Raw genomic sequence first — 27,373 nt, forward strand, 5'->3', positions numbered from 1 at the left:
ATGGTGGCCTCACCCAGCAACCCACCAGACTCAAAGAATTCGGCAGAAATGTTCTGGTACCAAATGCTGCAGGACACCTCTAGAGGTTCTCTGTCAATGGCATGTCAGGTCAGAGCTGTTTTGGCAGCACAAGATGGACCTACAAAATATTAGGCAGGCAGTTTTAATGTTGTGGAGAAGGTGGCGATTGCACCTTTCTGTTTTTGTGAACACCTCTTGGAGCTACCTAAAGCAGGAAAGTTAGTGAAAAGCTCTGAAACTGTTGAACAATTTTGAGGTGAGATTGTTTTGTCAACTTGTGTCCAAGGTCAGGAATGGATAGAGAACCTGAAAATACCTTTGGGTCACAATCCATATCGGTGAAGTGGTGGAATCAGGCAAATCTCTGATTAGTTTTGAAATGTAGTTTTCACTCAGCTTCCCGCAGGAGTCATGAATAATGAAGTTCTAAATTCATCAACACCTAAAACTAAAAGATAGAGGCTGTTTTCTCATAGCAAGGCCTTCCTCTTCTACTCATAAAGGAACCATTTGATACAATCCATCTTTACACTTCGAATGTGTGGTTTGAAGAGACTCAGCAAGATGTAACATGTTGATTAGCTTTAGAGGTGCTGAGGGGAACCTTGCTGGGAAAACAAGTGTTGCCACTTCACCTCATTGGCAGATTGTTTCTATTGCGATTTAAGTAGAAAACAGATTTTCATTCTCTCGCTGCACAGCTTTGGTAAATCAGCTGGCTGATTGAACCGAGCATCCAGCTGATCACAGGGAACTCCCTCATTTATTTACCGCCTTACTGGTTAGTTCGTTGCCGCTTCCATCATTTCAGTGTGCTCTGTGGCGGCGCGCTGCACAATCCCAAAGTGAGGAAACCAATCCCCCTGAGATTGGCGACACCCACACTAATGAAATAAACACAGAAAGATGTAATCTCGCCAATTTCAAGGCTCATTAAGTTGTGTAACAGACGGGAGTTTGAAAAAATAATTTGAAGAGGGGTTGTAATGTATTTCTCCCCTCCTTCCCACACGCTCCGTCCCTCATCTCTTCTACCCGTTGTAGGTGCTATGAATCAAAGTTTTTTTTTTTTTTTTTTGCCGCAGCACCAGCTGTATTAAAATGAAAACAAATTATTTTTTATTCTAGAGGTTATGTATAGTTTTGTGATTCCAGGATTTTTTTCTGGGCACTAAGGCGTTATCACTTCTTGGCTTGGTGTCGATTGCATTATGTGAGCCGAGAGTTTTACTGCTGCAAAGTGAAAATCCTCCGAAATAATGTTAGATTTGAAAAAAAAAGAAGAAAGAAAAGGAAGTTAGCGAGTCAGTGAGAGGTTTGATCAGAGCTTTTCTGTCTGCGGATGGCTCCTTGGTTGCATGACAGCTGGCCTGCTTTTTGCTTAGACTGGTAATTTTTCCAAAAGCCCTCCTCAGCTTGAACCTCGGAGGAATACGCATAACAACCGAATGTGTGTCTCACCACTGGCAGGCGTTTGCACCATGTTGAGGTGGCTTGACAGTGACGGCGGTTGTGTGCACAGGAAAAAGAGCAGCTAGTTCATTAGTAAATGGACTAAAAGGGGGAGATTAACTAAACATCATCACCCCTACTGATGAAATGGGACGTGAGCTGCTGAGTTTGTGTGCCCCGTGGTTCACCAGGCTGACCATGCAGACGTCGCCAGGATTGCCGCTCACCGTCAAGCAGCTTATGCCTGTGACAAGCAAATCAGCAGCTCTTCCTCCCCCGCTGACTCGTTCTACCCCAAGGCTCTGCTGAGGAGAAAAAAACATCTTCACACTTTACTTGTAGATAGTAAAAGATACCCCCCTGCCTTCATCTTAGTGTCATTCCCACTCCCACACTCAGCACAAGGATTAACAGCAGCCATTGTGGTGAAAAATGGTCTCACTCTTCCAAAAAACTGCTGTAGGTAAACTCCCTGAAGGCATCAGAGCAGAACACATGGCAATCAAATAGTTTAATGAGTAATAGAAATGAGTGATTTCACCGTTGAATATTTTCTCAGCGCCGTGTGCTGCAGAGGTGGATTTGAGCATAAGCGCCGCGTGCATTTAGATACATTTCAACCTTAATTTATGCTTCTCTGTGGCCCACAAATGCCTTTTTCTGTATATGTTCTAATTACTGTGGTCAAACTACTTGCAGAGAAAAAAGTTCCCAGGGAAACTCAGTAATTATGTTTCATGGTAATTACTGACCTCTGTGGTGCACTGCAACAGTAAGAACCCACCCACTTCCTCCTCACTTTCAACCAGACGTGTTCTGGCTGTGCAACAAAGGAAAGAAAATCCCAAAAATCTGCAGTGGGGAGTTATTGACCCAGCACTGATTTGGCAATGCTTCACTATGCCCTGTAGCTTTTATGACAGTATGGTTTATGTAACTGCCAATGGAGCTCATACAGATGAGTGGTCTGTAACACACAACTGCACACACACACACACACACACACACAAAACACTCGTAGTAAAGAGCACACACAGACACCCACTCCCACTGCCTTCACGGTGAGGACGAACAGACTCATTTCTGAAGAGCTGAAGAGGCGGGAGGAGAGTGAGGTTAGAGGATCAAAAGGGAAACAGTGTTCAGGCTTTCAGCAGAGCAGCATCCTCCATACACTGAACGCGTCGCCTCGAAGGCAGCAGAATCACACATCTATGCCTTCATGGATGATATGGACTTGTCACTGTCATGGAAACAGGGCAAAATCTGCACCCCCACATGTATTCCTCCATGTTACTGTGCTAAATTTGTGTTGATGTGTTGCTATGTGTCAGTGAAACACATTTAGTCAACATGGAGACTTTGGAATTTAAAACTAGAGCAACACAGGAATAGTGTATTACATTCCTCCATATAGCCTTTTGTGACATTTGTTCCTTGTTTTGGGAAAAAAGCTCATTGATGTTTTTCTAGATTAATTAGAGCAGAAGATTGACACCACCGTCAATTCTGCATGCTAAATTTGCAGGAACAGCAGCACAGCAGTTCAGCTTAACATCAAGGCAGCACCAGAATCCCTGAAGCTCACCATAACAAATGATTTTCCAAACCGCATCTTTTTCCTTTCAGTATGTACTGCTTACATACAAAGCATGTACTGTTGCATACAGTGTGCATACAATTGGGTCATACTACTTGGGTTGTCTTCCTCATATATCCGTTGCAGTCTGTAGTGCAAAATGAGCTGTCATCTGTCTGTGTGCTCGGCAGCTCAAGCTTGTTTATACTCATGTGAGACACTGTGACGTATGTGATGCATCTGCTGTTGCGCAAAGGATTGTGGGTTAGAATGGTTAGAAAAGCATGCTGGCTTTCATACTGCAAAAGAGCATCCTGATATTTTTGGCATTTAGCATGCTATATATTGGGACATACTAAGTCTTTTTCTGGCTAACTATATATATATTTGAGAGTCTGGGTGTTGGAACGTATCTTGTATCTTGTTCATTTAATTTGTAATTTGCAAATCAACACTTATAAATTACTTGTCATAGTTAGAAACCAGTATAAACTGCAGAAAGCCACTGTTCCTATCCAAGATAACAAAATGCCATAAGAACATAACTTGTCAGTTACGCTAACGTTACACTAACCGGCTGTTTCTGTCCTCTGCTAACTCCACAAGAATGCTAATTAAGCATATTTCCGAAAATGTTGAACTATTCCTTTTAAGTCTAAAATAAGCTTTGGAAAAACACGAGCTTTTCATTTAAGCTGTTAACTTGCACGAGTATAAATTGTGGAATAAACACACTAATTTAAGGCCGCATGCCTGCTTGGATCTGTTCTATTAAGACGCAACAACATGCAGATTAAATCGGAGAGCTCAGGCTTGATTTTTGGCATGAATGCTTATTAATCTTGACGTCCACTGGAAAAAAAAAAATTGTTTGGAAACTGCGAGTTTAATGACTTTCATTTCCACTCAAATTTGCCACACATGAACTGAAAACATGATGGAGGAAGAAAAATCGCACAAAAATTGGGTTCAAAGTGGCAGCTTCCGCCGGCATCCTATTCTGCTGGGCAGAAATCTCAGTTTGGCTCAGAGCGAGGAGAATAAAGGCTCGCTCTCAGCAAAATGAAAGGAGAAGAATGTTTTAAAGGATTCTATGTGAAAACCTCCTTGCTCTCTCTCCGTCGCCCGATGAATGCCCAGAGATGAAACATATTTACATTTCTCTGATGTGCAATGTGCTTACAGTATATGCTTCTGGATCTTCTGTTATTCTGCTTGACTTACCATGTGTTTAGAAGAGTGTGTGTGTGTTCATGTCTGTACTGTATGTGTGTGTGTGTGTGTGTGTGTGTGTTTTCCCCTTATAGTATCCTAATTGAAAGCCTGGAGGCACAAATTCTGATGCAGCCACTGTGGAGTTTGCTACAGTACATTACAGTCTGTGCACACAAAAACACACACATGAAAACATTGTTTGCTGACCTTGTGTCCCTCTGAGTCTGTTAATGATTAATGAGAAGCACAATATGTATCTCTCTGCGCTCCATCTCCCTTGTCAGCGTCATGTAATTACTGTTCTTTTTTTTTTTTTTTTTTCCTGCTTGATTGGTTTCTCATTTACTTGCTTCTCCTTTTCGCAGTCCTGGAAATTGTGTATCTCTGCATAAGCCGACGTGTCTACAGGTGTACTGATTTGTTCACCAGTGTGAGTGTGTTTTTCCCTCGTTGGCTTTATCTGCAGAGTGAGGATAGCCCCCTTTCCCCTCTCAGTAATCTCACTCATCGAGCTGCTGTTATTGCAATTTACACTTGGCTCAGCTCCAGAGCTGCTCAGCCGTAATGGTTCCTCCTCTCTCTCGCTGCCCTCGGGACTGTTATAGTTTCTCATCACCCCTGTGCTGCGCTGAGCACACTCGCCATAAACACAATGACCTCAAAGTCGCATCTTGAATTTTAGCTAAATCGTAACCTGTTAAACTCAGCAGAGCCTGTTGTGAGTATAACTTGATTATCATATCCGAGCAGCGTTTACGTCTGCAGCGATGATATCTGAGAGGAGAGATTCAGAGGGTTTCTAATGGTGCCGCAGAGCATCACCTTCATGTTAAAACCTCATAAAAGCAGTTTTGTTGGCCATCATGTTTTTACTGAGTGACTAAAACTTAACAGAGAACACTTTTCTAAAACATTTCAGGCATTCTCAACAGCAATTTTGTGTATTAACTATTGATTTTTAACACACATTCTCAAGCTGAACAGAGTGTATTAATTTATAAGTGTTGATTACTGAATCAATGACTTTTTCCACATGAGCCCCTCTCATTCTGAGTATATAGTTTTTTTTAAATGGCGTTTTTGGGTTATTGCATTTGCTATTAGTGCTTATAGGCAAGCAGCAACAGACCAATCAATAAATAGAAAAAATGTGATAGTATTGCCTCTTTCAGACATTAACTCTTTTTCATTAATCTGACAGTGTCTGAATTTGTCGGCTTTATGTCTGAATGAGCAGCCTGGTAACTTTTGTGCAAGAGTTGCAATGTCAATCTCATTAGGTTGGATCAGATAAAATTTTTGCATTGATTTTAACATATGGCGCAAGTCTGAACTGCACTTCCAGTCATAAAAGGAATTTGGGAAAGACTTTGTCCACATTTGAACACCACAATTGGTCCAAAACATCACAGAGAGTGCCAGAATCACAAAACACATTTTTTCATTCCTGCTACTCTACAATTTTACATCTATTACAACGTGAAATATCCATAAAAATGAAGCTTTCCTTCGATGAAGAACGAATCTAACTAATGAGACTGAGCGATAGTGATGTAATCTGGGTTTTCCTAGTGTTTCCTCCAAGTTGATGAAATATCTGCAGCATCAAACTGGAACAGGATCCATACAAGTATCTCCAACGTAAGAAAGTTGCTGTGACATGAAGAGTCACAGTTTACAAGGTGAAGGTAAATAATTTGTCCACAGGTTGAGTCCTGAGCTCCATCACAGCTGTCGGAATATTTTTTAAAATTTTAGTCTGGGTAAAGTAGTCAGATTATCATCACATGGATGGAATTTTCAGTGTTTTAGAAATCAGAAATAAACTGAGGTAATAGTTATGCCAGTTTTACAGGCTTGCTTTAAGCTCAGTCCTTTGTTTATTAGGGCGCTATTTTGAATTATACACCACTTGATGTTCTATCTCAAATGTAAGACAAGTACTACATGCATACGTTGGCTCTCTCCATCGCTGTCTGAATGAAGCCATGAGGAACATGAACAACAAAGTGTCTGAATGACAGAATGCTGCAACTTTAACAAACCGACAAAGCCACAATATTACATATCACATATCTGAGAAGGGCTTATTTTAATAAGCAGTCATTTCTAATTTTCAAACAAAAATACCAAACAGGGGCGGCAGGGTGGCGCAGTTGTTGCCTCGCAACAAGAAGGTTGCCAGTTCGCGTCCCAGTGGGGGCACCGGAATCTTTCTGCGTGAAGTTTGCATGTTCTCCCCGTGCAGAGTGGGTTCTCTCCGGGTTCTCCAGCTTCCTCCCACAAAGTCCAAAAACATGTTGAGGTTAATTGGTGATTCTAAATTGTCCGTAGGTGTGAATGTGAGTGTGCTTGGTTGTCTGTCTCTAAGTGTAGCCCTGTGATATACTGGTGACCTGTCCAGGGTGTCCATGTCTTCACCCTAAGTCAGCTGGGATAGACTCCAGCCCCCCATGACCCTAGTGAGGATTAGGCGGTGTATAGATAATGGAAATACCAAACATTACCTAGATGCACCCTAGATATTATGATGATTTACGGTATTTCTTTGTCTTGTGTGAAAGTAAACTAATTATCATTTAGGATAGGAAAAAAACAAGGATATTGACACTGTTTGGGACATTGTGACGAGAATTTGTCATTTTAATTTTAATTTTAATTTTAATGATAATGGTCCCCGTATGGGGCTTGAATTGGGAATGTGTTGCTCAGGGCATATGTGCCTTTATGGTTTACCTTTACCCTAACCACTCGACCACTGGTTTGATCCAGCATTTTGTTATTTAGTCCAAACAATGCTTATAATGAAAATAATTAGTAGAATCTAAAACTAAACTGGAACTGCAATGCATCTTTGTACTAAACCGATCCAAAGCATATAAATAAGCAATATTGATTTGCAGTTTGTCACAGAAGTTTGCTGTTTAGCAACACTAAAATGAAAGGAGGTGAGTCCGATGTAAATATAACTTCACTTATAATAACTCCAATGGACTGCATGAATCTCAGGATGAAGGACATCAGTCTGTAAAATATGGATAAAGCTGGTTTTTCATGCCATTGATTCTCACTGTTGGCCGGTGGGAATATTTCAATGATGCAAAAGAAAAACTGTCCAGAATGTGCAATTGGTCTTGTTTGCAATACAGCTGCAATGTTACATCAACATTGAAGCACTAAAAGCAGACATGAACAACGAAATGAGCTTGAGGGCAGTTTTGTTTGTGGAGAGCTCCGTTGCAGCGCAGTCTGACTGGTCTCCTCTCGCTCAGTCATCTGGTGCCACAGCAATTTTTTGGGAGCCACATTAGTGTTTTGTGAAACGGCAGCTATGAAGGAAGCAGTTAATTTCATGGCCATTACTAAAGGCTGCTGGAGAGACTCAGTTTCTCTCTTTGAACTGGGATTAGTAACAGGGAAGAACAAAACAGCGCTCTTATCTGGTTCTGATGTTTGTGTTGGAGCTGCAGGGGGGCTGGAAGAGAGCTCAACTTGGCTACTGTGAACCACCACAAAGCAATTTGATAAGTCGCTTCACTTCAGGTTTTTCCTGACAGACAAATGAAAAGAGAGAACGGGTATCATTCTGATAGGCATGACAGGTAAATATCACCTGCAGTGTTGTATGCACATATCTCCACACTTCAAGTTATGAGTTGTTTTTTTGTGTTTTTTTTTTTTTAAATGCAGAATTGCATCAAAGACCAACCTCAAATTAGACATTTCTTCCCAAAAGGCGCAGGAGTGTTGTGCTCTGAGCTAGCGAGGATGCCTCATGCCCTCTCACCACCCGTGCCTCTCCCCAGCATCAAAGCGCAGCACACGCTGTTTGAAATTCATTGAAAGCAATGGATTAATAATGCAGAGAGAGAGGCTCAGAAAAAGAGGACACATAACACGATGCCTTCTCGACTCCTCAGCTATTAAAGCACGGAAACCCTTCTGACATGACCAAATGGGAAACCTTTGAACGAGCAGGGGAATAACCGTGAAAAGGTTGCGGTGAAAGTAGCTGGAGCTAAATCCCCCAGGAGGCAGCCAGATACATGCTACCTAAATGAAACCATTTCCCTTTCTATGTTTTGTTGCCGGGCCTGTACTCCCCGGTGCTTCCATCTGAATTTGTTCAAGGGTGAGTGAAAAAAAAATAGCAACCAATATTAAATGATTGATTGAAATTCAATACAATGATAACAAATCTCACTTACATAGTGCGTTTCATCCATTAGCTCTACCTGCTTATCTTGTTAAGGGTCATGTGGGACCCCAGCTTGTACCATTTGTGACTGGACGAGACGTGGTGGACGCCCTGCACAGGTTGGCAGCACATCGTAGTGCTAACACAAAAAGACAGACAAGCATGTAGCCCAGATTTTCAACATGCTGTGCATTAAGTCCACTTAGATAATGTGCAGGTCCGATCATAAGAACAATAGGATGTGTTACTGCTGTAAATGAAGCCCCTATTTTATCTCCTGCAGTCTTCTCTGGCTTTCTGTCCTCTCTATATAAGTGTTATCGTGTATCCAGATTATTAAAGCCATACTTCTACATACTGTGAAATGACAGGTTACTCTTGTCTAGAGTTAGATGAAAAGATGGATAACACTCTCAGGTCTGTATGTTGAATATGTAGCTAGAACCACACTGTAAAAAAAAGCTAAAAAAAAAATCAAAAATTAAAAAATTTTTAATTTTTCACCTTTTAATTTGACATGATCATGATCAGGCTCATTTAAATAATGCAGGTGATGGAGCCCAACCTCTGAAAAATCATGTTTCCACACAGCTAAATAATAAGCAAAAATATTTTCTCCCCGATTACATTTATGACACAACAGTTGCTGTAACACTGTCTTTTTAGCATTGCTTCCACAGAGACAATAAGAACTCTTCTCTTCTCTTCTCTTCTCTTCTCTTCTCTTCTCTTCTCTTCTCTTCTCTTCTCTTCTAACAGAAATATGTTTCTTGTTGACATATCTTTGCCATTTATTATTTTGCTTCTTTTCAGTTGACCATTCATACAGTAAATGGGGTGAGACTCGTCACCCAGAAAATGGAAGAGAAGCTTCAAGCATGTTGTGAATGAGTGTATCTTTGTAGCATACTGCCAAATTCTAAATTTGGACTTTTGTGATTCTTTGAGAATGAGAAGGAGAAGATGTGTTTCTTTTAAATCAGAATTGAAGATGCAATTAAGCCATGTAGTAGAATATATTTTCGGAGGAAGTTTTAACATAACTTGTAACTTGATTATGTTTAAAGGTAAAGCAAAGAATCACCTGCAGTACACATGCACCGGTACAGTTGTGACCTCCTGCTACAATACCACAAACAGACACTTTCATACACATGGTCAGTGCATCCATTTCCAATGAATTTCCAGCTAATTTGTTTCAGTGAATGCTTGTGGTGGAGCAACACAGGCTGCACAGACAGCAAAAAAATTGTTCTTTTTTCTGTATTTCTGTCCTACTATACACTAATATGAGCCCAACAACAGCAGACCTGGACCTCTGTGCTTATGCAGGTAACCAAAGCCATGCTAGCTGCAGGCTGCCGCAGACATGTCCGCTTGTTAAATGTGAAGCATCGAGGTATCGATATTTCTCCTGGCAAGAAAGCGAATAAGAACATTTCTCAAAATGTCGAACTATTCCCTTAAAGTTGAGAAGCATTTCAAGGTTGGATAATTTAGCTTCTGGTCACTACCACAGGGCTCCAGAAACACATTTAACTCCAAAGACTGAAAGTCTAACTCTCCCTCTCTACCCCATTTACTTTTTTTTTTTCTTTCTTTTTTTTTTTTTTTCCTGCAGACCAGAGGAGGCAGTCAGAGAGTTGATTCTGGTCATTTATCTTCCCTGTGCCAATGTTTGTATAGTACATCTTAACTGCAGAGGGAGGTATTGATCCTGCTCTCCTCACTTCATCCCCCTCCTCTTCACTACAGAGAGAAAAATCATCGCAGCTCCCACTCCGGCTGCGCATATGAAAACACAAGCTGAGAAATGGTATGCCGGCTGGTAATAAATCGTGCAAGTTGATGATAAGGTGGCACTGTAATTCCTGCAATAATTTCATAGGAGAGATATTTTTCCCTGCACAAACGTGGTCAAAGCTTAAACTGACTCACACTGATTGCACAGGGACTCGGAAGCCTCTGACTATTGTGTGTGTTTCCAGACAGAAAACACATTGCGAAAAATTGTTATTAGCAACATCAATTTCAACTTACTCTAGTGTTTGGACAGTTTTGGGGAGTTTCTGTAGAGAAGCATTTCCTCCAGGGTGTCTACTTTGTAAAATTTATGTACGTACTGAATGTTTTTGTGGCAGTGACGGAGTGTTGGAGTTTAGAGTTTTTGCACTCTTTCTCTCCACGTTGGTTGTGGCTGTGAAGATAAATGGGCCACCAAGGCGGTCCCAAACACAGGCCTAGGGACAGGGATAACTAATACTGAATTAATTAGCATGGGCTGATATGGAGGAGCAGCAAACAAGAGGATCATTTGATGCTATCAGGTTTCTAGCTGCATTAATCTGAACACTGTGGTGAACGCTTTTCTTGTCAGTAATTGAGGGCTAAAAATGGGCTTTTCTTTAAACAAGTAAAAGTACAGTCAGATTGTTTTGACTTGTTGAAACAAAAATGATCTGTGAGCTTTAGAGGTGCTAAATGTTGGAGGATGTTTCCTGTGGACAGAGTAAGATTAGCTGGTAAACCTTAAGTCTACACTGTAAAACACCATAAAGGAAATTTAGTCAAATCATCTCATCGGTTCTGTTTTGCTACATTACTTTTCTAGTTTCAAAATGGGTTTGAACAATTCTCAATGTTAAATAAAGAAGAAACTCTTTATGACACGTCTGTCTTAAACCATTGCTTTTGTGACAAATTGAGTCAACTTAATATCTTAAGTTCACTGAACTTGTTGTCTTAAGTTCCGTGAATTTAACAGCTCACAAATCACAAAATCAGTTCAATCTAATTAAGCAGAGTGAAATTAGCTCACATTTTAAAGGCAGCAGGGGGACTTAAGTTTCTAAACCTAATGAATCTAAAATGATTGACATACATATTGACTTGTCACCAATTTCTTTGCCCTAAATGGTTCCTTTAGAGAGAGAGAGAGAGAGAGAGAGAAAACAGGATTTCGGGGGTCTAAATTACAGATAAAATATGTTCGTTTGTCATCATATCAACTGCAGTATGTGTAAAAACACTGAATAGTTGTGTTCCTAAGTAAGCCATGTAATGGTTTCTGTATACAAGCATAAGTAAACTGAAGAGTACTACAGTAGAAACCTGCACCTTTTCAGGAAAACTCCTCCAGCACCATGTGTGATTAATGAGAAGCTTGTGAAGGAACTCCTCACCACAACACTTCCTCCTTACTTCCTTCCCTCAATCCATCCTCGCTCCTTTTACTCGCCATGCTTCCTCAGGTTCCTTTATCATTCCCTCTGATATCCCTTCTCTTTCTTTCTCCACTGCATATTAAAAGCAGGACTATAATATGGTTCTAAGAATAGCTTTTCCTAATCTGCTCACTGTGATGGAGTGTCACTCCTGTACTCTTCTCTAATGCAATATCTGCTTTACCCTTTTCACACCTCTAATGCTGCTCGTATCTGACTCAACCCAAAAGACCTGAGCATACAAATACAGGGATTTTATTTTAAAGTGCTATGTAGCATTTTCTTTTTAACTGAACTTTGAAATGTATGTCTTAGCGGAGGTACGAAAGGAATTCTCACCATAAATTCATAGTCAGGCAGTGGCTATCTCATTATCAGGTGAAACTTTTCAAACTCCCTCGTGTTTACTCTCATTTTAAGTACAAATTGACAAAATTACATGTCATATTAGAAGAAATGGGGAACACATATATTATCACAGCCAGTCTCTGTGTTATTTCTCTGGAGATCTGTGGCTATTTGCAATCTAATAAAAGGAAAGCGGGTGTGTACACAGAGGCAATACAAATAAATGGCTGTAGGGTAATGAAAGATGGCATTTAGAGAAACGTTGCTGCTAGCAGTATGTAAGGATACAATGATTATATCAGCTACGTGTGGCTATGTACAGTTACGCAACATCACATCTGAAAAGTCATTTGTTAAGCAAGAGAGGACACGTACATGTACCTGACAGTGTCCTTCAGGCTGTTGAAGACAACATGTTTGATTCTTTTGTACAGCCTGTGGTTTTCTTGTTTACATCCATCAGTCCATTTTAACACCTCTGTATCTTGTGGTGTGGAGTGAATTTAAATGAGAATGCAAGTGTAATTATTATCATATGACCAAGAAGAACCAGCATTGTATAATCAGTATGAAACACCCTATTTTTGGATTCATCTCTTCACACATGGAGACTATTAAACTTATATAAATGCATTATATATACTTTTAGTAATGCAGAATGGTAGTCTATTGTCATATAAATGTTAAAGAAATACAGTGTAAAAATATTGGATTTTATTACCCTGTTAGGTGTCAAAACTTGAACCATTTATTAGATTCAAAAAATTCAAAAACAGAAAGAATCTTTGGATTTTCAATTCTCCAACGACCCTTGAGCTACTCAGCTGTGACAAGCTGTTCTATCAGAAGAATGTAACCAAATCAAAGCCTGAAAATGTGATGTTGTATCAAAATGACTTTATTTTTCATGATTCATTGTTCTTTATTCCACACACACACACACACACACACACACACACACACACACACACACACACACACGTATATATATATATATATGTATATGTTTTCATGTCAAAAATATAGTGTTTGCTCTAATTGGGTTCTGTGAAGAGAGATTCTGTGCACCGTGGCACATCCAAAAAGCTATTAATGAGTCAGCTACAACCAAGTATTGCATGACAGAAATTTAGCGACTTTCCAGCTGAACTGGGCTGAACTGCAGGCTGTGTTTACACCGTGCAGATAGGAGACAAATATGGAAACAAATTAGAAATATAATATCTTGTAAAGTCACCAGTGTTTTCCAGTTGGTAAAGCCTGGTAGCACTTGGTTAACTGTTGACAGGTTATTTCCAGTTTTGTTCATTTGGTAGAATTTTACACTCTTATTCAAAGCTGAAGTTAAGATGTTCATCCAGCAGTGTGGATGGTATAAGGAACCCTCACATCATTGCTTGGCAAATTGGTTGCCAAGCTGAGTAACAAAAACAAAGCAAAACAAAAACACTCGTAAAGCATTATTTATGAAAACACACGTGATGATACATGATGCAGCTTGCGTAGCTCTGGTTTTGGATTTTACCCTTTCTTTCCTGTGAAATGAAGCATAAAAAAACATACAGCAAAGTGGAAACTAGGTCATTTGTTCTGATTCATGTCAGTTCCCTTGTGACCTCTGTAGTGTCACAGCACCAAGTCACAGTAAAGAACAACACCTCGGGTGCTGCGACCCTTCTGGTCATACTGTACGTTGTGTTTAGGCCTTTTTACTTTCACAGGAAGGCTCAGACTGCAGGGCTTCCTCTGCTCCGCCACTGTGGTCAGAAAAAGGACCCTGCCGGCTGAAATCCTCCAGAGTGGAGGCTTTAGAGTGCGTGCTATCTCCATTAGATGTCAGAGTGATCATAAGGACAAGGCTTAATTACTGAAGGACACAGAGCAGTGGCACGCAGTCAACTCTTTTGGTGACTCCTTTGGATGACAGGACTGAGGAAAGTCATCTGTTGCCGTGCTGAGGATTTTATTTTGAAGAAAACATCCTAACTCCTCTGTTTTGTTGTTTTTGCATTGCAGAGACAAGGATCTGGAGCAGCCGCTGGCAACAACAAGACCTCTGGAGGACAAGGTACAAAAAAAAACAAAAACAAAAAAAACACATCGATTTTAGTGTTTTAGTGGCTTGTGAACCATTTTTCAAAAATAAAACCAACACGTGGACAGCTTATGTTAGGGAAGGCATAGACAGAATGATTGAAGTGAAGAGAAGATGGGTGAGAGGGAGGATAATGGCACATGAATCTAAAATGAGCTTGAAAAGGCACATGTCATATGATTGACAGTAACAGGAGCTGACGGCCACGCATACACACCCGCACACAATAACCTCAGGGCTTTGTGTCAGATCTAATCATGGTTGTACAAGAGTTCAGGGTGTCATGTCATCATTTACGTGACATGGAGAACATTTCATACAGCATCTGAATTTGTACATGTGTCATTTTTGATCAAATTATCAGCATCATATTTGATACCCTCGGGTCACGACCGTGTGAACGTGAATGCGTGACCTCAAGGATATTACAGGTTATCCTTAATGACTCACTTTTTAAAACAAAACACACCAGTGCATTACAAGACAGTTTTGGCACATGTCCTGGTGACAACAAATCAACTTGCACTTTGTTAACCTTCTGAACTCCAAAGCTTGCCAGCAAGTATGAAATGCTTTTCTTTTTTTTTTAAATCCCCCAGAAGTGCACCATTCATCAGAGTCAGAAACTGTAAAAAAAACATAGTAATCACCAGATTTTCAACTTTCTGACCGTCTTTAACCTTATCATATGTGACTTATGGTTTTATTGAAAAATGTAATTAAAAAATTGTGATATTTTCTAAAAACTAACTGTATTACACTTGTCTCATTTAAAATACACCAAAAACAAATGATGTGCTCTAACTAGATTCTGTAAAAAACAAAAAAGGTCTAAGCTCCCCATCACAACCATGTAGCCATTAATCCCTTGACTACAACCAGTAGTCACATGACAATAAATCAGGGACTTTTCAGCTGAACTGAGCTGAACTGCTGGTTGTGTATACGCAGAGCAGACAGGCATGTAAACAAAGTAAAAATGTTAGTAGTAAATTATCTATAGTATGTAGAATCACCTTTATCACTTTTACCCCTTTATCAGTAACATTTGTGGGCACTTGATAAAATGTTGTACATGTTATGCCAGGTTTTACAGTTAGGTTGAAAAAGAAGAATTTCAACTTTTGTTTTTCCTTTTTCTTTTTAAAAAAGATTTATGATATTGTAGCTGTACCATACTGAACACAAGACATTTCAGAATTCCCTCTACACCAGCCATGGTTGTACTGTTTCCATAGAGGTGAAGAACTTTACATTGAAGCGAAAAATGAGCCCACAGTGACTAAAAATATAACAGGATCAAAAATGTACAAAAACTGCTTGGAAGTTCAGAGGGTTGATGAGGTTAAGGGGTTAAGGCATCATCGTTTTCTCATCAATCTCCCTGCAAAGCTGAGGCTTGTTCCCAGCTTTAATGTCCTGACTCAGTTTGGTAAAACAATATGGACACCGCGACATGACCATCAGCTTCTGTAAATGCATCTCTCCGATGATCTCCCTGAACGGAGATAGATCGCCTGTATCAGTTTAGTCCTGGAGGAAATAAAGATCAGCTCCATGCACCAAGTGCATTACAAATCATGTTTATTGTTGAGCATTCTGTCATTAAACTTATCACAGTGAAGCAAATAAAGGCTTCAACGAGAAAACTAATATCCTCCCTGCTTTCACCTCCTCTAAATCATGGCAGTGATTTGATGTGTCGTCCTGACTCAGCACCAGATTGCTGTTTAAGATGGAAGTGAGTACAATGAGCCATTTTGATGTTGTGAAACAGTGAGTTCTTTACTTTACCAATAAATCTGTAGAAAATTATGGAAAGAGAAAAATTTGGCAGTAGTGCAAGCATTAAATTGAGACTGCTCCAAAATAACAGATGTTTACTTCAATAGAAAAAAAAGAAAACAAGCAAAAAAACCCACTAAACTTTGGTTGATACCATATTTTTCCTGCACCAACAGCTACACTACATTTTTGTGCATAGCAGTGAAATAATCCTCTGTTTTAACATTCTCTTTGGTACTCAGCCATGATAAGTTTAGGTGAGGTTGGAGGGAGTCAAAAAGAGAAAGCTGTCTGACTGACTGTTCAGCCCAGTGAGGCCATCATTTCAAATACTTCATGCATTTTTTATTGACTTTTTCCCAACATCTCCCAGTTACTTTGTTATGAACATGTAAAAACAGCAGGCTGAACTTCACAGGGCCAACTGCAACTTTTTGTCAGTCAGATTCCTGATCATTTTTTAAAAAGATACTTTTTCATCAGTATCTCACCATAAAGTGTTGGCAGTAGAGGTATCTTTTCAGAACTGTGAAGGGTAGATTGTATGGAACCTGGAAATATCAGAACCATGATGATGTGATACTCTATGACCCAGAAATTGGGGGGAAAAAATGTGCAAAGTGCCTAATGGAAATAACTTGTTAGTGTTATTCACTACATTCACAAACACTAGCCTACTGCAGCGGTGCATCATCAGAAGAAGAAAATCTTTGCCTGGTGTTTTCCTCATCTGCAGACCACAACTTTTAAATGATTGCAATTAAATCTAATCAGTTATTTATTGTTTGTTTTATATTAAGTGTAATATAATGTCATCAATATGTTAGACATAACGCCAAAAATACTGCAAGGTTAGCAGTTGGTAGCACTGTTGCCTCGCACCAAGAAGGTTGCCGGTTCGCGTCCCGGTGGGGGCACCGGAATCTTTCTGTGTGGAGTTTTCATGTTCTCCCCGTGCAGCGTGGGTTCTCTCCAGGTTCTCCGGCTTCCTCCCACACAGTCCAAAAACATGTTGAGGTTAATTGGTGATTCTAAATTGTCCGTAGGTGTGAATGTGAGTGTGCTTGGTTGTCTGTCTCTAAGTGTAGCCCTGTGATAGACTGGTGACCTGTCCAGGGTGTCCCCTGCCTTCACCCTAAGTCAGCTGGGATAGACTCCAGCCCCCCCACGACCCTAATGAGGATTAAGCGGTGTATAGATAATGGATGGATAACGCCGAAAATAGCTGTAAAATTCAAAAGCAGATTACACCTTTGATGTGCAGAGAAGGTTCTGCTGTTTATTTTATACTTGGCACACTGTGAAACAACAGGGACTTCATGAGTTAGTAGCAAGAGGGTGAAAATGGGTAAAAATAATAAAAATTTTAAAAAAGTAGAGATATTACTTTGCAGAAGTTTGATCTTTCCTCATAAATACTTTGGTATGAAATTCAGCCAAGAAAAAGGGGTGTGAATTTGGATGCAAAGTGCACCAGTCGTGTTCTAAAGGTTAAAGCAGCCAAATACAAAGTTATGAGTGTGAGAAACCTTGAACACACAGGACAGCAACCTGCATGCTGAATAACTGCCTTCCTAACTTGTCTTCCTTTTTAAAGTTGTGGTTTGTCAGGAGATGACAACAACTTTAGAAACGCAAATTCTCAAGCTGAAGAAATTTCAAAAAGGCAACAATGACCACCCTACTGCCATCTTGTTGTGTGTAAGTGACAGGCAGACTGATATTTGTATATATAAGTGTAAAAATATCAGATAAAGAGATAAATTAAAGCATGGCTTTATCAAACAATTACAGGAATCTTCAATATTCAGTTTGATTTTAAATGTACTTAATAGTCCACCTCAGAGCATTACAATCACAGTAAGCTTTAGATGTGTCTGCAATAGCCACTAACCTGCCTGGAAAGCATGTTAGAAAAAAAAATCTGCATTATTTGTGATTGAAAGAAGTGTTAAACCGGGACTCATGCAGCAACTGACCCTGTTTAATAGTGCAATTTAAATATTTTTTCCAGAACAGAGTCACCGTTCAGCTACATTATTCACCAACAGCAATTAATGGGATTCAGAGCAGTCGAAACGTGGCGATGCAGGAGAGTAATTTTTCACTGCCTGTAAAATCCAGGTTCTACCTTTCCACTCGCTTAATAAAGAGAGAAGTGAAGGAAACCACATAGCCCGCAGTACACACAAACACAAAAGTGCTCCTTTGTTGTCTGACCTTGAAAATTAATTTGAAGCCTGTAAAAACTGCTTTCCCAGCGTGTCTGAAGTGTGTCTCTTAATACAGAAAGACATGGAGAGAGAGAGAGAGCGAGAGAGAGAGAGAGAGAGAGAGAGAGAGAGAGAGAGAGAGTGCTCTGAGAGTGGGCGAGGAGGGAGTAACACTGCTATTGACTCTCGCCCACTCTACATCCCCCAGCACACAGCAAGAGCACAGTCTTTAGAGACAACCTCTCACAGGCTCAAGGACAGCAGCAAACAGATGTATTCCTATTCACTGGAACTCGTTCTGAGCCGGGTTGGTATAAGTGCACGCAGCTGTGATGCACCTCAGTGACGCAGCAACTCAGGCTGTTTACCTGATATCAGCAGTGACAAGGAAGCTGCGGGATGGAAGTGTTTATTGCAAAGATAACGGCACAACTTTGAATGCTTATCAGGTAGATACAATTGAATCAAGCTTTTTCTTCTTTGCTGCATCCCATCATTGGTTACCCGGAGACACAAAATACAGACTTATACCGGAGACATTCAGAGGCAGGAGACAGTTGCTGCTGATGTTCATGATGTTTAGTGTTGATGAGAAATGACAGAAAGGGAGTGAGAAAGTAAGAAAACAGGTAGAAGTATTCAGCTTCTTGTTTTAATACCTCAGTTTAAAAAAAGGCAAATGTCCTGCATTTAACAGTAAAAGAACAACAAACGTGACAAAAACGTCCTCTTTCCCATCACTATTTTGTGATAAGCCTTATATTATACGGCTTGTCATTACTTATATGTTATAGCTGGATGAAATGGAGCAAATGACTACTACTTTGGAGTACATTCGGAAATAGCAGCAGCGCCTTTGTTTATCTAAACTGCAGAGGCAACAGGGCCCTCATTTGAAACAGGCTTATACAAGAGACAGGCTTATTTTTGGTGTGTCAAAAGCATATTTAATCCTATTTTAGTTAAAGGTCCCCTCATTTCCTCATCTGCCCCTGCTTTAATTTGCTGTTTTGCTGTTAATGCAGCTGGCTCAAACTGGCCTCTATATTTGCCTGGATTGGGTTCTTTTTATAAATTCAGAATAATGCCTGTTTCCACGGCACTAATTCTAGCGGCACAACATCATAAACATGTCTACTGCAATGAGCATCTCTTTCCTAATAGCAACAATGTTTTAAATGACTCATTTCTACCCACTTTCTTTTCTTTCTTTTTTTTTTTTTTTACTTACTGTGAAGCGACCATCACTGAAACTCAACAGTTTCTGCACAGAAAATGCAAATAAATACATGTTTCACATTACAAGTTCTCCAGCTACTCAGAGGGTACAATCTCTACCATTCTGCGCAGGCATCAAAGTGCTGCATTTTACTGTTAATTAATTAACAATGCTTAAAAGACTGAAGGCAAGCAACTGTGAATGTGGATGAGTGGATGTAAAACTCACAGCAGGACGTTGGTGAACATTATATTTAATCTACTAAGTGAGTCACCTGAACTCATGTTTTTGCACATTTGTCCTTTTTTTGTAGCAGCTTTAGAGTCTTTCATTTTTTATTCATTTTTTAAAAATTTCTGATTAGATGTGCTATGAATGAGTGCTTAGTTGTCAACTATTACATTATTTCCCACCTTTTTTGATAATCGATTAATCAGTTTGAGCAAATATTTTGAGGTCAAAATTCTCTGATTCCAACTTCTTAAATGTGAATTATTATTATTATTATTATTATTATTATTATATTAATTTATGGACATTTTGTAGACTAACATTTAATCAATTGTTCAGGAAAATAATACACAGAATAATCAACAATGACAATATTTGGTATTTACAGGCTGTCACAGGCTCTAACATGATCTGAATACTGCTTTTAACCATGCATCATATTACGCCTGATTACATTTACTAACTATCAGATAAGGTGCAATATTGTTCTCTGAAATGTTGTGGAGTAAAATCCTAAAAAGCAAATGCTCAAGAAGCATACAAACATGTACTGTACTTTGTTGCTTTCCACCACTATTAAAACCTCTCAGTGGTCTTCCGTGACATGGGTTGACGCGATTGGAGTCCAGATGTCGTGTATTTGTGCCATATGCTCCATTTCTTCACTGACCTCATGAGTCCAAGTACAACACAGACTGTCCCTGTCGCTGCAGCAGCTGTTACTACAGCTTTACATCATACGGTACCAACAAAATACACTGACAACAACATTAAAGAGCAGAGTAAGATGCTGTCATACGGGGAGCACCGTGTTTACCTGCTTATTCCTGTGGGACAGAACACATGAAAACTGTTCCGTTTCTAAATGTAACAGCTAAACTTGCAAAGGATTGTTAAAGAATGATGTAGAAGCTGCTTCACCAACAGCACCTCCCCCCCTCGTTTCAAACAGGCCCAGGCGTAATTTCAAATGGGCTCACCTTAGAGATCAAAGTCATCCTTTTATAATTAGCTTGTGACAAGCTCTCAAAGTGAAGATGACCCATTTAAGACACACTTTTTTAATTAGCTTTACTGTACTAAATTATAGCCATAATGAATTCATCTTATTCTGTCAGATATTGTTAGTAAATGCACAGCATATTGCTGTTTCCAAAGCCTTCGGTGCTAGAAAGAGCTAAAACCATGTTTCCTCTGCAGGTCTTTGAACAGCCCACGTGTTCTTGTTTCTGTTTTCAAATCTTACACCATGCCCAAGTAGGTTATTTAGACGTTTCCTTTCCAAAGCAGAATAAAAGTTGAAACACAGTAAAAAAAACCAAACACATGGTGCCAATCAATACACAACCCGTCCTTTATGTGTATTTCTGTATTGATCGCTGTAGTCGTTCTCACGCTTTGCTGCCCGTCTGGCGTTTCAAGGCCTCAGAGGTCAAGGATACCTCCCTGACTTTCACACATTCCTTTCAACTATAGACACACAGATACTGGGACACACACACGTTCATGCATACAAAAATATACACACAAACTCAGCTTATTTGTACACATACATGCAAAAACACTCATTTGTCTTTTAATACTTGCAAGATGCTTTTAAAATCTACAAAAATAACAAGAAACTGAGTTGCAGAGAATAAAAAAAAACTAAAGAATGTGTGCTTTCTGTGAAATTTAGAGATGTATCGTAAAAGCACAAGTATCAAAGCAATAAAAGCTGTCAAAATCCCCCAGTCCCATTGCTCTACTCAGTGAATACATCAACAATCCTGCACACATACATCTGAAGTATTGATGTAAGAGGTCAGTCCATCAGTGATGTATGAGATGCGTGCTTTGTCCTTTATGTGTGGAGGTTTAGTTTCAGAGAGTAAAACTTTGCAGGAACAGAGGTCACGTCTTTGTATGACAGAATCCACTAATGTAATTGTTTACTTTCATTTCCATTTATGTGCACGAGACAAACATGCTGATGTCCGGAGCACCTCTGTTTTCTTTCAGTTAATGTGGGAACATTTGTATCAGGTTTTCCATAAGCTCGTCAACTAATGTGTGTTACCAAACAACAAACTGCAGTATTATTTGTGGTGTCTAAAGACAAAAAATAAATAAAAGGCTGATTCTATCAGTACATGAAGCAGTATTTCACCATTTTAGAGGATTTCTGTTTCTTTGCAAGTTTACAATAACAACTGTCAGGGAGCTGTGAGTCCGCAACAAGAGCTGTCGGATATTTTAGTGTCAACCTTGGCATTCAGGCACTAGTTCCGCCAACTATAATTACATTACAAACTGCTGCAACAATTGGTTTCTGAAAAAAGACAGAGCACAGAAAACAAAAAAATGTAATTCACTTTTTCCTTATTTGTTGATAGTGAAATGAGTTTTTCTTTGTTTTCTCTCTCAGCCACAAATATAGTGCTAACTTTGGGTCTTCAGAGTTGTAGAGTTAACTTTGCAACATTGAAATGCAAATGTGCAGCACACTGGACATTTTTTGTCACAGGTGTATCACAAAGTACAGCACAAAGTACTTCACTTTACTTTCCACAATTTGTCTCCAGGTCTGTAAGTCCTTCTTTCACGTGTCTCGTCCCCGCTCGCACAAATCCCACTCATGGCTCAACTGGTTTTAAGCAGTAAAATCAATAAGACGTTCCAGCTTTCACTGGGTATCAAAGCAGCTTTTAAAAGGCATTTTGAAAGACAGCCAACCAAAGATGGTCTTACCATGTCACTTATGAATCCATTCCATCTAAACTACACTGAAGATAAAGTTGGCAATGGGCAGTGAAGTTATGTGAAAAAAGTAAATCCCCTGAGCCTCACACCAAGTAGTATATGAGTTTCTATTTCAGCAGCTACCACACACCAACACCGTAAACACATTTTTGTTCTCCTTGCTGAAAGCACAGTCAAGATGATCCAGAATGGCACACTGACAGCCGATATTACACACCCATTAGGTGAAGACAGGGACACTGAAAGTGCTGCCAGATGTAATAGGCTTGAAAATCCGTTGTGTGTGTGTTGAGGAGATGGATCCTCACGCTAAGGAGAATGATCCGTCATTGTCACATCCAGCCGCTGCCTCCTGTCTCACCAAAACTGATGAAAATCTGCCCTCAAAGCCTTCATCAAGATGATGATGTGCTTCTTTTAGATTGATGCAATTGATTCCCCACAAATATTAAACTGAAGTTAATTAGTTTGCAGTGGTTACAAAAACATGTGCAGCACATGCATAATTGAGGTTTAAAATGAAACTGCTGACAGTGTGACATGACTTGTGCAGCATCAAAGTGATGGTTTTTATTGTTAATTGGTTTTGTTGTCGAGTAAATTGCACTGCGGTGGCAGATTGAAAGAAGAATAGTGTAGAAAACTATGAAATGTTTAAAATAATGTGTCACGGTTGCTGCATGGAGGTCAACATAGAGGATGCAAGTGCAGATTGATGAGGAAGGTGGTAAAGTAGAAGACTTCAGCTACTCATGAGAGTCAGAAATCTAAACATAGTGTCTGTAAAGCTTTGATAAAAGAGACATATTCATTATTGCTGTTTGATTCTCTTGACTCTTATAGTGTTCCCTGAAGACAGACAGAGATGTAGCACAAGGTTACTTCAGGCAGCTCAGCTAATGAAACTGTGCTTGCATTAACCAACCCGACCATCCATCCATCCATCCATTATCTATACACCATCCAATCCTCACTAGGGTCGTGGGGGGCTGGAACCTATCTCAGTCGACTCAGGGCGAAGGAAGGGAACACCCTGGACAGGCCACCACAGGACTACACTTAGAGACAGACAACCAAGCACACTCACATTCACACCTACGGACAATTTAGAATCACCAATTAACCTCAACCCATGCTACACGTGGAGAACATGCAAAAGCCACGCAGAATGATACTGGGTGTCCTAACTAGGATGCAAACTGGGGACCTTCTAGCTGCGAGGCAACAGTGCAGTGCTAACCACCTTGCAGCTCCCACCTTGACAGGTAACATCGAACCATATCCATGCAGGTGTATAACATGTCCATAATAACACTTGTCATACTAAAGGTGCTGCATTACACTTGTCAAAAATTGGGTTTGTCGCATTCTTGTGTGATGATATACTGAATTTAGTGATGAAACAGTCTTTTTTTTAAAAAAACAGGGTGAACTTTTCCCACCACCTCAACCTCCACTTTCAACCTCCTATGTTTTTGTAAAAGGTGATATAAATAAGATTCAATCTTCATTTATGATTTGACAAGGGGAAAGAGTCATTTTTGTTTGGATCCTGTGTTTGTAGAGCCCTTTTCCATCACATCTAGTTTGAACAACATATTGCTTGAACGTTTTTAACAAAGATAAACAGATTTTATTGTTTATCCGCTTGATAAGACGTGAGGTATTGACCTTCCGATAATAGTGTTTCCGGGTCCAAGCTTCTGCTCACGTACTGGCTCCTGTCTTTTCAACATGCTGGCTGCGCTGTGTCCTTTGTTGTTTGCATAGCACTTAGTCCAGGAAAAATACTTAATTCCCTTAAAATGCGTGCAGATTTCTCTCCATCCAGGCTGCCATATGCTGGAACTTGGAACTCACAGGTGCTGTCCCTCACAGAATGACCCTCAGTATGCACTGAAATTATAAACTATTTAACCCTCTTTACACTACTTTGCCAGTGCCATGGTTTTATTAAGCCAAATATATTTCTGTAGTCAGCCGGGGAGTGGCTGATCATTATTTGTTAACGACTCTAAATTCACTAACCCTAGAGCTGGCTGGTACGGTTTTTCATCCTCGTTTATGACAGTGGTCCTACACATTTTCATATTTTTGTCTCTTGTGCCTCGCTAAAGAAGGAAAGGTTTGGAGGTTCTAAAGGAGCATTTGAATCTGAAAATGACTGTTATATCATGCTTGGACACTTTTTATGAATAAAAAAAAGGGAGGATACTAATCAGAACTTGATTAAAGCATAATGATACATTAACAGTAAAACCATTTGACCTTTATGGCCACTTCCTTGGCTGAAATACAGAAAACTAAACTCATTTTTCATTACTTTGTTAAGCCTAACATGTTCTCAGTCACAATATTCCTTCCAGCACTTGAAGGCAGCACCACATCACATCCATCCTCTGCCTTCACTCTGCACTCCAACAATCCAGACGTCTTTCAGACATCACCCGCTTGTCGTACAAAGATTATGAACATGTCTGGTGTTGACACGGCAGAGGGCACAACTCAATAGCTTGTGCTGCAGGGATGAAAACAGCAGGCATTAGAGCATTGGAAAATTCAATATCAATTAATGCAGGATTCAAAGCTCGGCTTGACACAGCAGTTAGTGTTTCCTCCTTGAACAGCGAGGGAGAGGTACTCAAGCTCAGCCCCGAGGGAACCTAAGGATTAGCTGCGCAGTCAATACATGAGTCGCCTCTCTGCTATTCTGCTTGTCTGTCGTGTGTTTCTCTACAGTGAGCTCTGCTGATCAAACTCAAGCAGATCAATCCTCTGCAGGAGCGTTGTAAGGCAGAGAAATGGAATAAACTCCGTGTCGAGAATCATTAGTTACACTGAAAAGTAAAAAGGTTAAAACAGCCAGCTGATGATTGGGTTTCATTTCACTCTGAGAATGATTGATCTGGTGAATGTAGATTTGTAAAAGAGTAACAGTTATCCCATATATTGCAAAAGCAGTGCTGAGATCACAGTTTTCAGGGGGCCAGAGGAACATGTTCTTCTTGACTGTTATTCTTGGTGGCATAAGCCGTTGCTGACAGACGTTAGAGCCACAGAGAAACCTGCTTGGGTAAATGTTAGCTTGTCATGGCCTCTCAAAGTCCTGAATATCCCTGCTGCAATAAAGCTGAAATCCCCATAATGCTTGCCTCTCAGGCAAAAAAAAGTAACAACAGATGACACATTTTTAATCAATAAAACTCTTATCCGCAACACCGTGACTGATTAGTCTGATTAGTCTAATCCTTTACTCCTGAATTTACTATTTTTCATGTGTAGCACCATTTGACAAGTAGTTAACACTTTTTACTACTACACTATGCTGAAATATGTAACATCTGTACGAATGCTTGTAGTCCCTATTGGGGAATTATTAAAGAGCTGTGACATTAACCTTTAAAATACAAATATTCTGTCACCAGATTTTTAAAGTTATGTAGGTCTTTACAAGCTTTCACAGTTTGCATATTTAAGCATGCTGTAAAATTCAGTCCATATATGCATATTTAAAGAATACAATTATCTGCCATGTACTTTCAACTTACATAAAAAATTCAGATTTGATGATCCATCATTTATCATATAAAGATTTCCGGTATCTGGGGGTTCTGCGCTGCATGCGGCCTCATTGACCAGAAGATACAAAGCTGCTCAAACCAGCTTGAATCAGTATTTACTGGGATTACAGTTGTGTCCTCTTTGTCGATGTTGGCTAAGCTTCAGAGAGGATTAAGAACTGGAGATCAATTTATGCTTTGCCCTCTGACCTGAGAAACAACTGTCCAGACTCCCCCATAGGAACTGAGCTCTGCTGCAACGAGGAGGAATGAGGTTTATGAGGAGCACTTGTGGACATTTTACAAGTCTAACACGACATTTTATTACTGTTTTCCCAACTCCCAAAACAAAGCAGGCCATTTACTGTGACCGTACTGAAAAAGATATCTTAAAGTATCAGCAAATCAGGGGATGAAAATTAGTAAATAAAGTTTAGTCTGGAACAGTATTGCAGTATTACTCCTGTCTCTTATGTATTTAAAGTATCTTTACTTCAGTTAATGCCAGATTTCTGTTTTTGTTAGATAAAATATGATCTCTTTTATTTAAAAAAAAAAAAAAAAACAAGTCTTAAAAATACATTTACAGGAGGGCTACTTAAACTACATGATATCATGCTAAACTGCTGAAGTATCCCCACATGCCAAAATGTTGCATCTTCACCAATCATGTATCCATGTAGAAGACACTGAAATAAAGAAGCTGCTATGTTTTTGTATTGCAGTCCAGGTACAGTTAGGCCTAATCGTAATCCCCCCCTTGACCCTTCTCCTCCTTCTTGTGTGTTGTTACGTCAGGTAGGGTTTTACCATTTCTTTTGGGGATTGGGGGGGTTAGAGGTCATCTAGTCCTTTGGAGGGCTGTTTAGAGGGATAGATGACCACTACTCCTCATTTCCAACAGAAATGCAATACTCATTGATAGCACCAGAGACACTATAAAGTAAAGACTTGCAACTTAAAGAATCCTGAATAGAAATCTATGGTTAAGTTTTGGTAACACCAAAGATTAAAGGACACGTGTCCTGCCTTTCTAACCAAAAAGCCAAACATCTGCTTTATAACAGTTGAACTGGGAAATGTCCAGCCAATTGTTTTTGGTTTAGGAAAGAAAGAAAGAAAGAAAGAAAGAAAGAAAGAAAGAAAGAAAGAAAGAAAGAAAGAAAGAAAGAAAGAACGTTTAAAGTTTTCCAAAAAATAGTGAAGTTCAAAGCTTGACCTGTCTATTTATGACTGCTAAGCTAAGGTTTGGCAGTCACTGTTTCGGGAAGTGGTTTCATTAATGTCAGCTCATCTGACTTGACTACGTCAATCACAACACCTCTCTGAGTCACCTCCTTCTTTTCCCTTTTCCTTCCAGATGCGTCCAAGACGGACGTCCCAGAGGACTTTGACATCGACATGGAAGCCCCAGAGACCGAAAAGGCAGCGGTCGCCATCCAGTCCCAGTTCAGGAAGTTCCAGAAGAAGAAGCGTGATGAGAAGTCGTAG

At 39.8% G+C, this 27,373-nt stretch overlaps 1 protein-coding gene across 1 annotated transcript; it reads left to right on the plus strand.

Moving 5' to 3' along the window:
• pcp4b (Purkinje cell protein 4b) lies at positions 1-27,373 on the plus strand. The gene is made up of 3 exons (XM_008275976.1): positions 1-108; positions 14,054-14,105; positions 27,243-27,373. The coding sequence occupies exons 1-3, from the start codon at positions 1-3 to the stop codon at positions 27,371-27,373; spliced, it is 291 nt and encodes a 96-aa protein (XP_008274198.1).

The sequence above is a fragment of the Stegastes partitus genome, unplaced genomic scaffold (genome assembly GCF_000690725.1).
Source record: "Stegastes partitus isolate 25-593 unplaced genomic scaffold, Stegastes_partitus-1.0.2 Scaffold62, whole genome shotgun sequence".
NCBI lineage: Eukaryota > Metazoa > Chordata > Actinopteri > Pomacentridae > Stegastes > Stegastes partitus.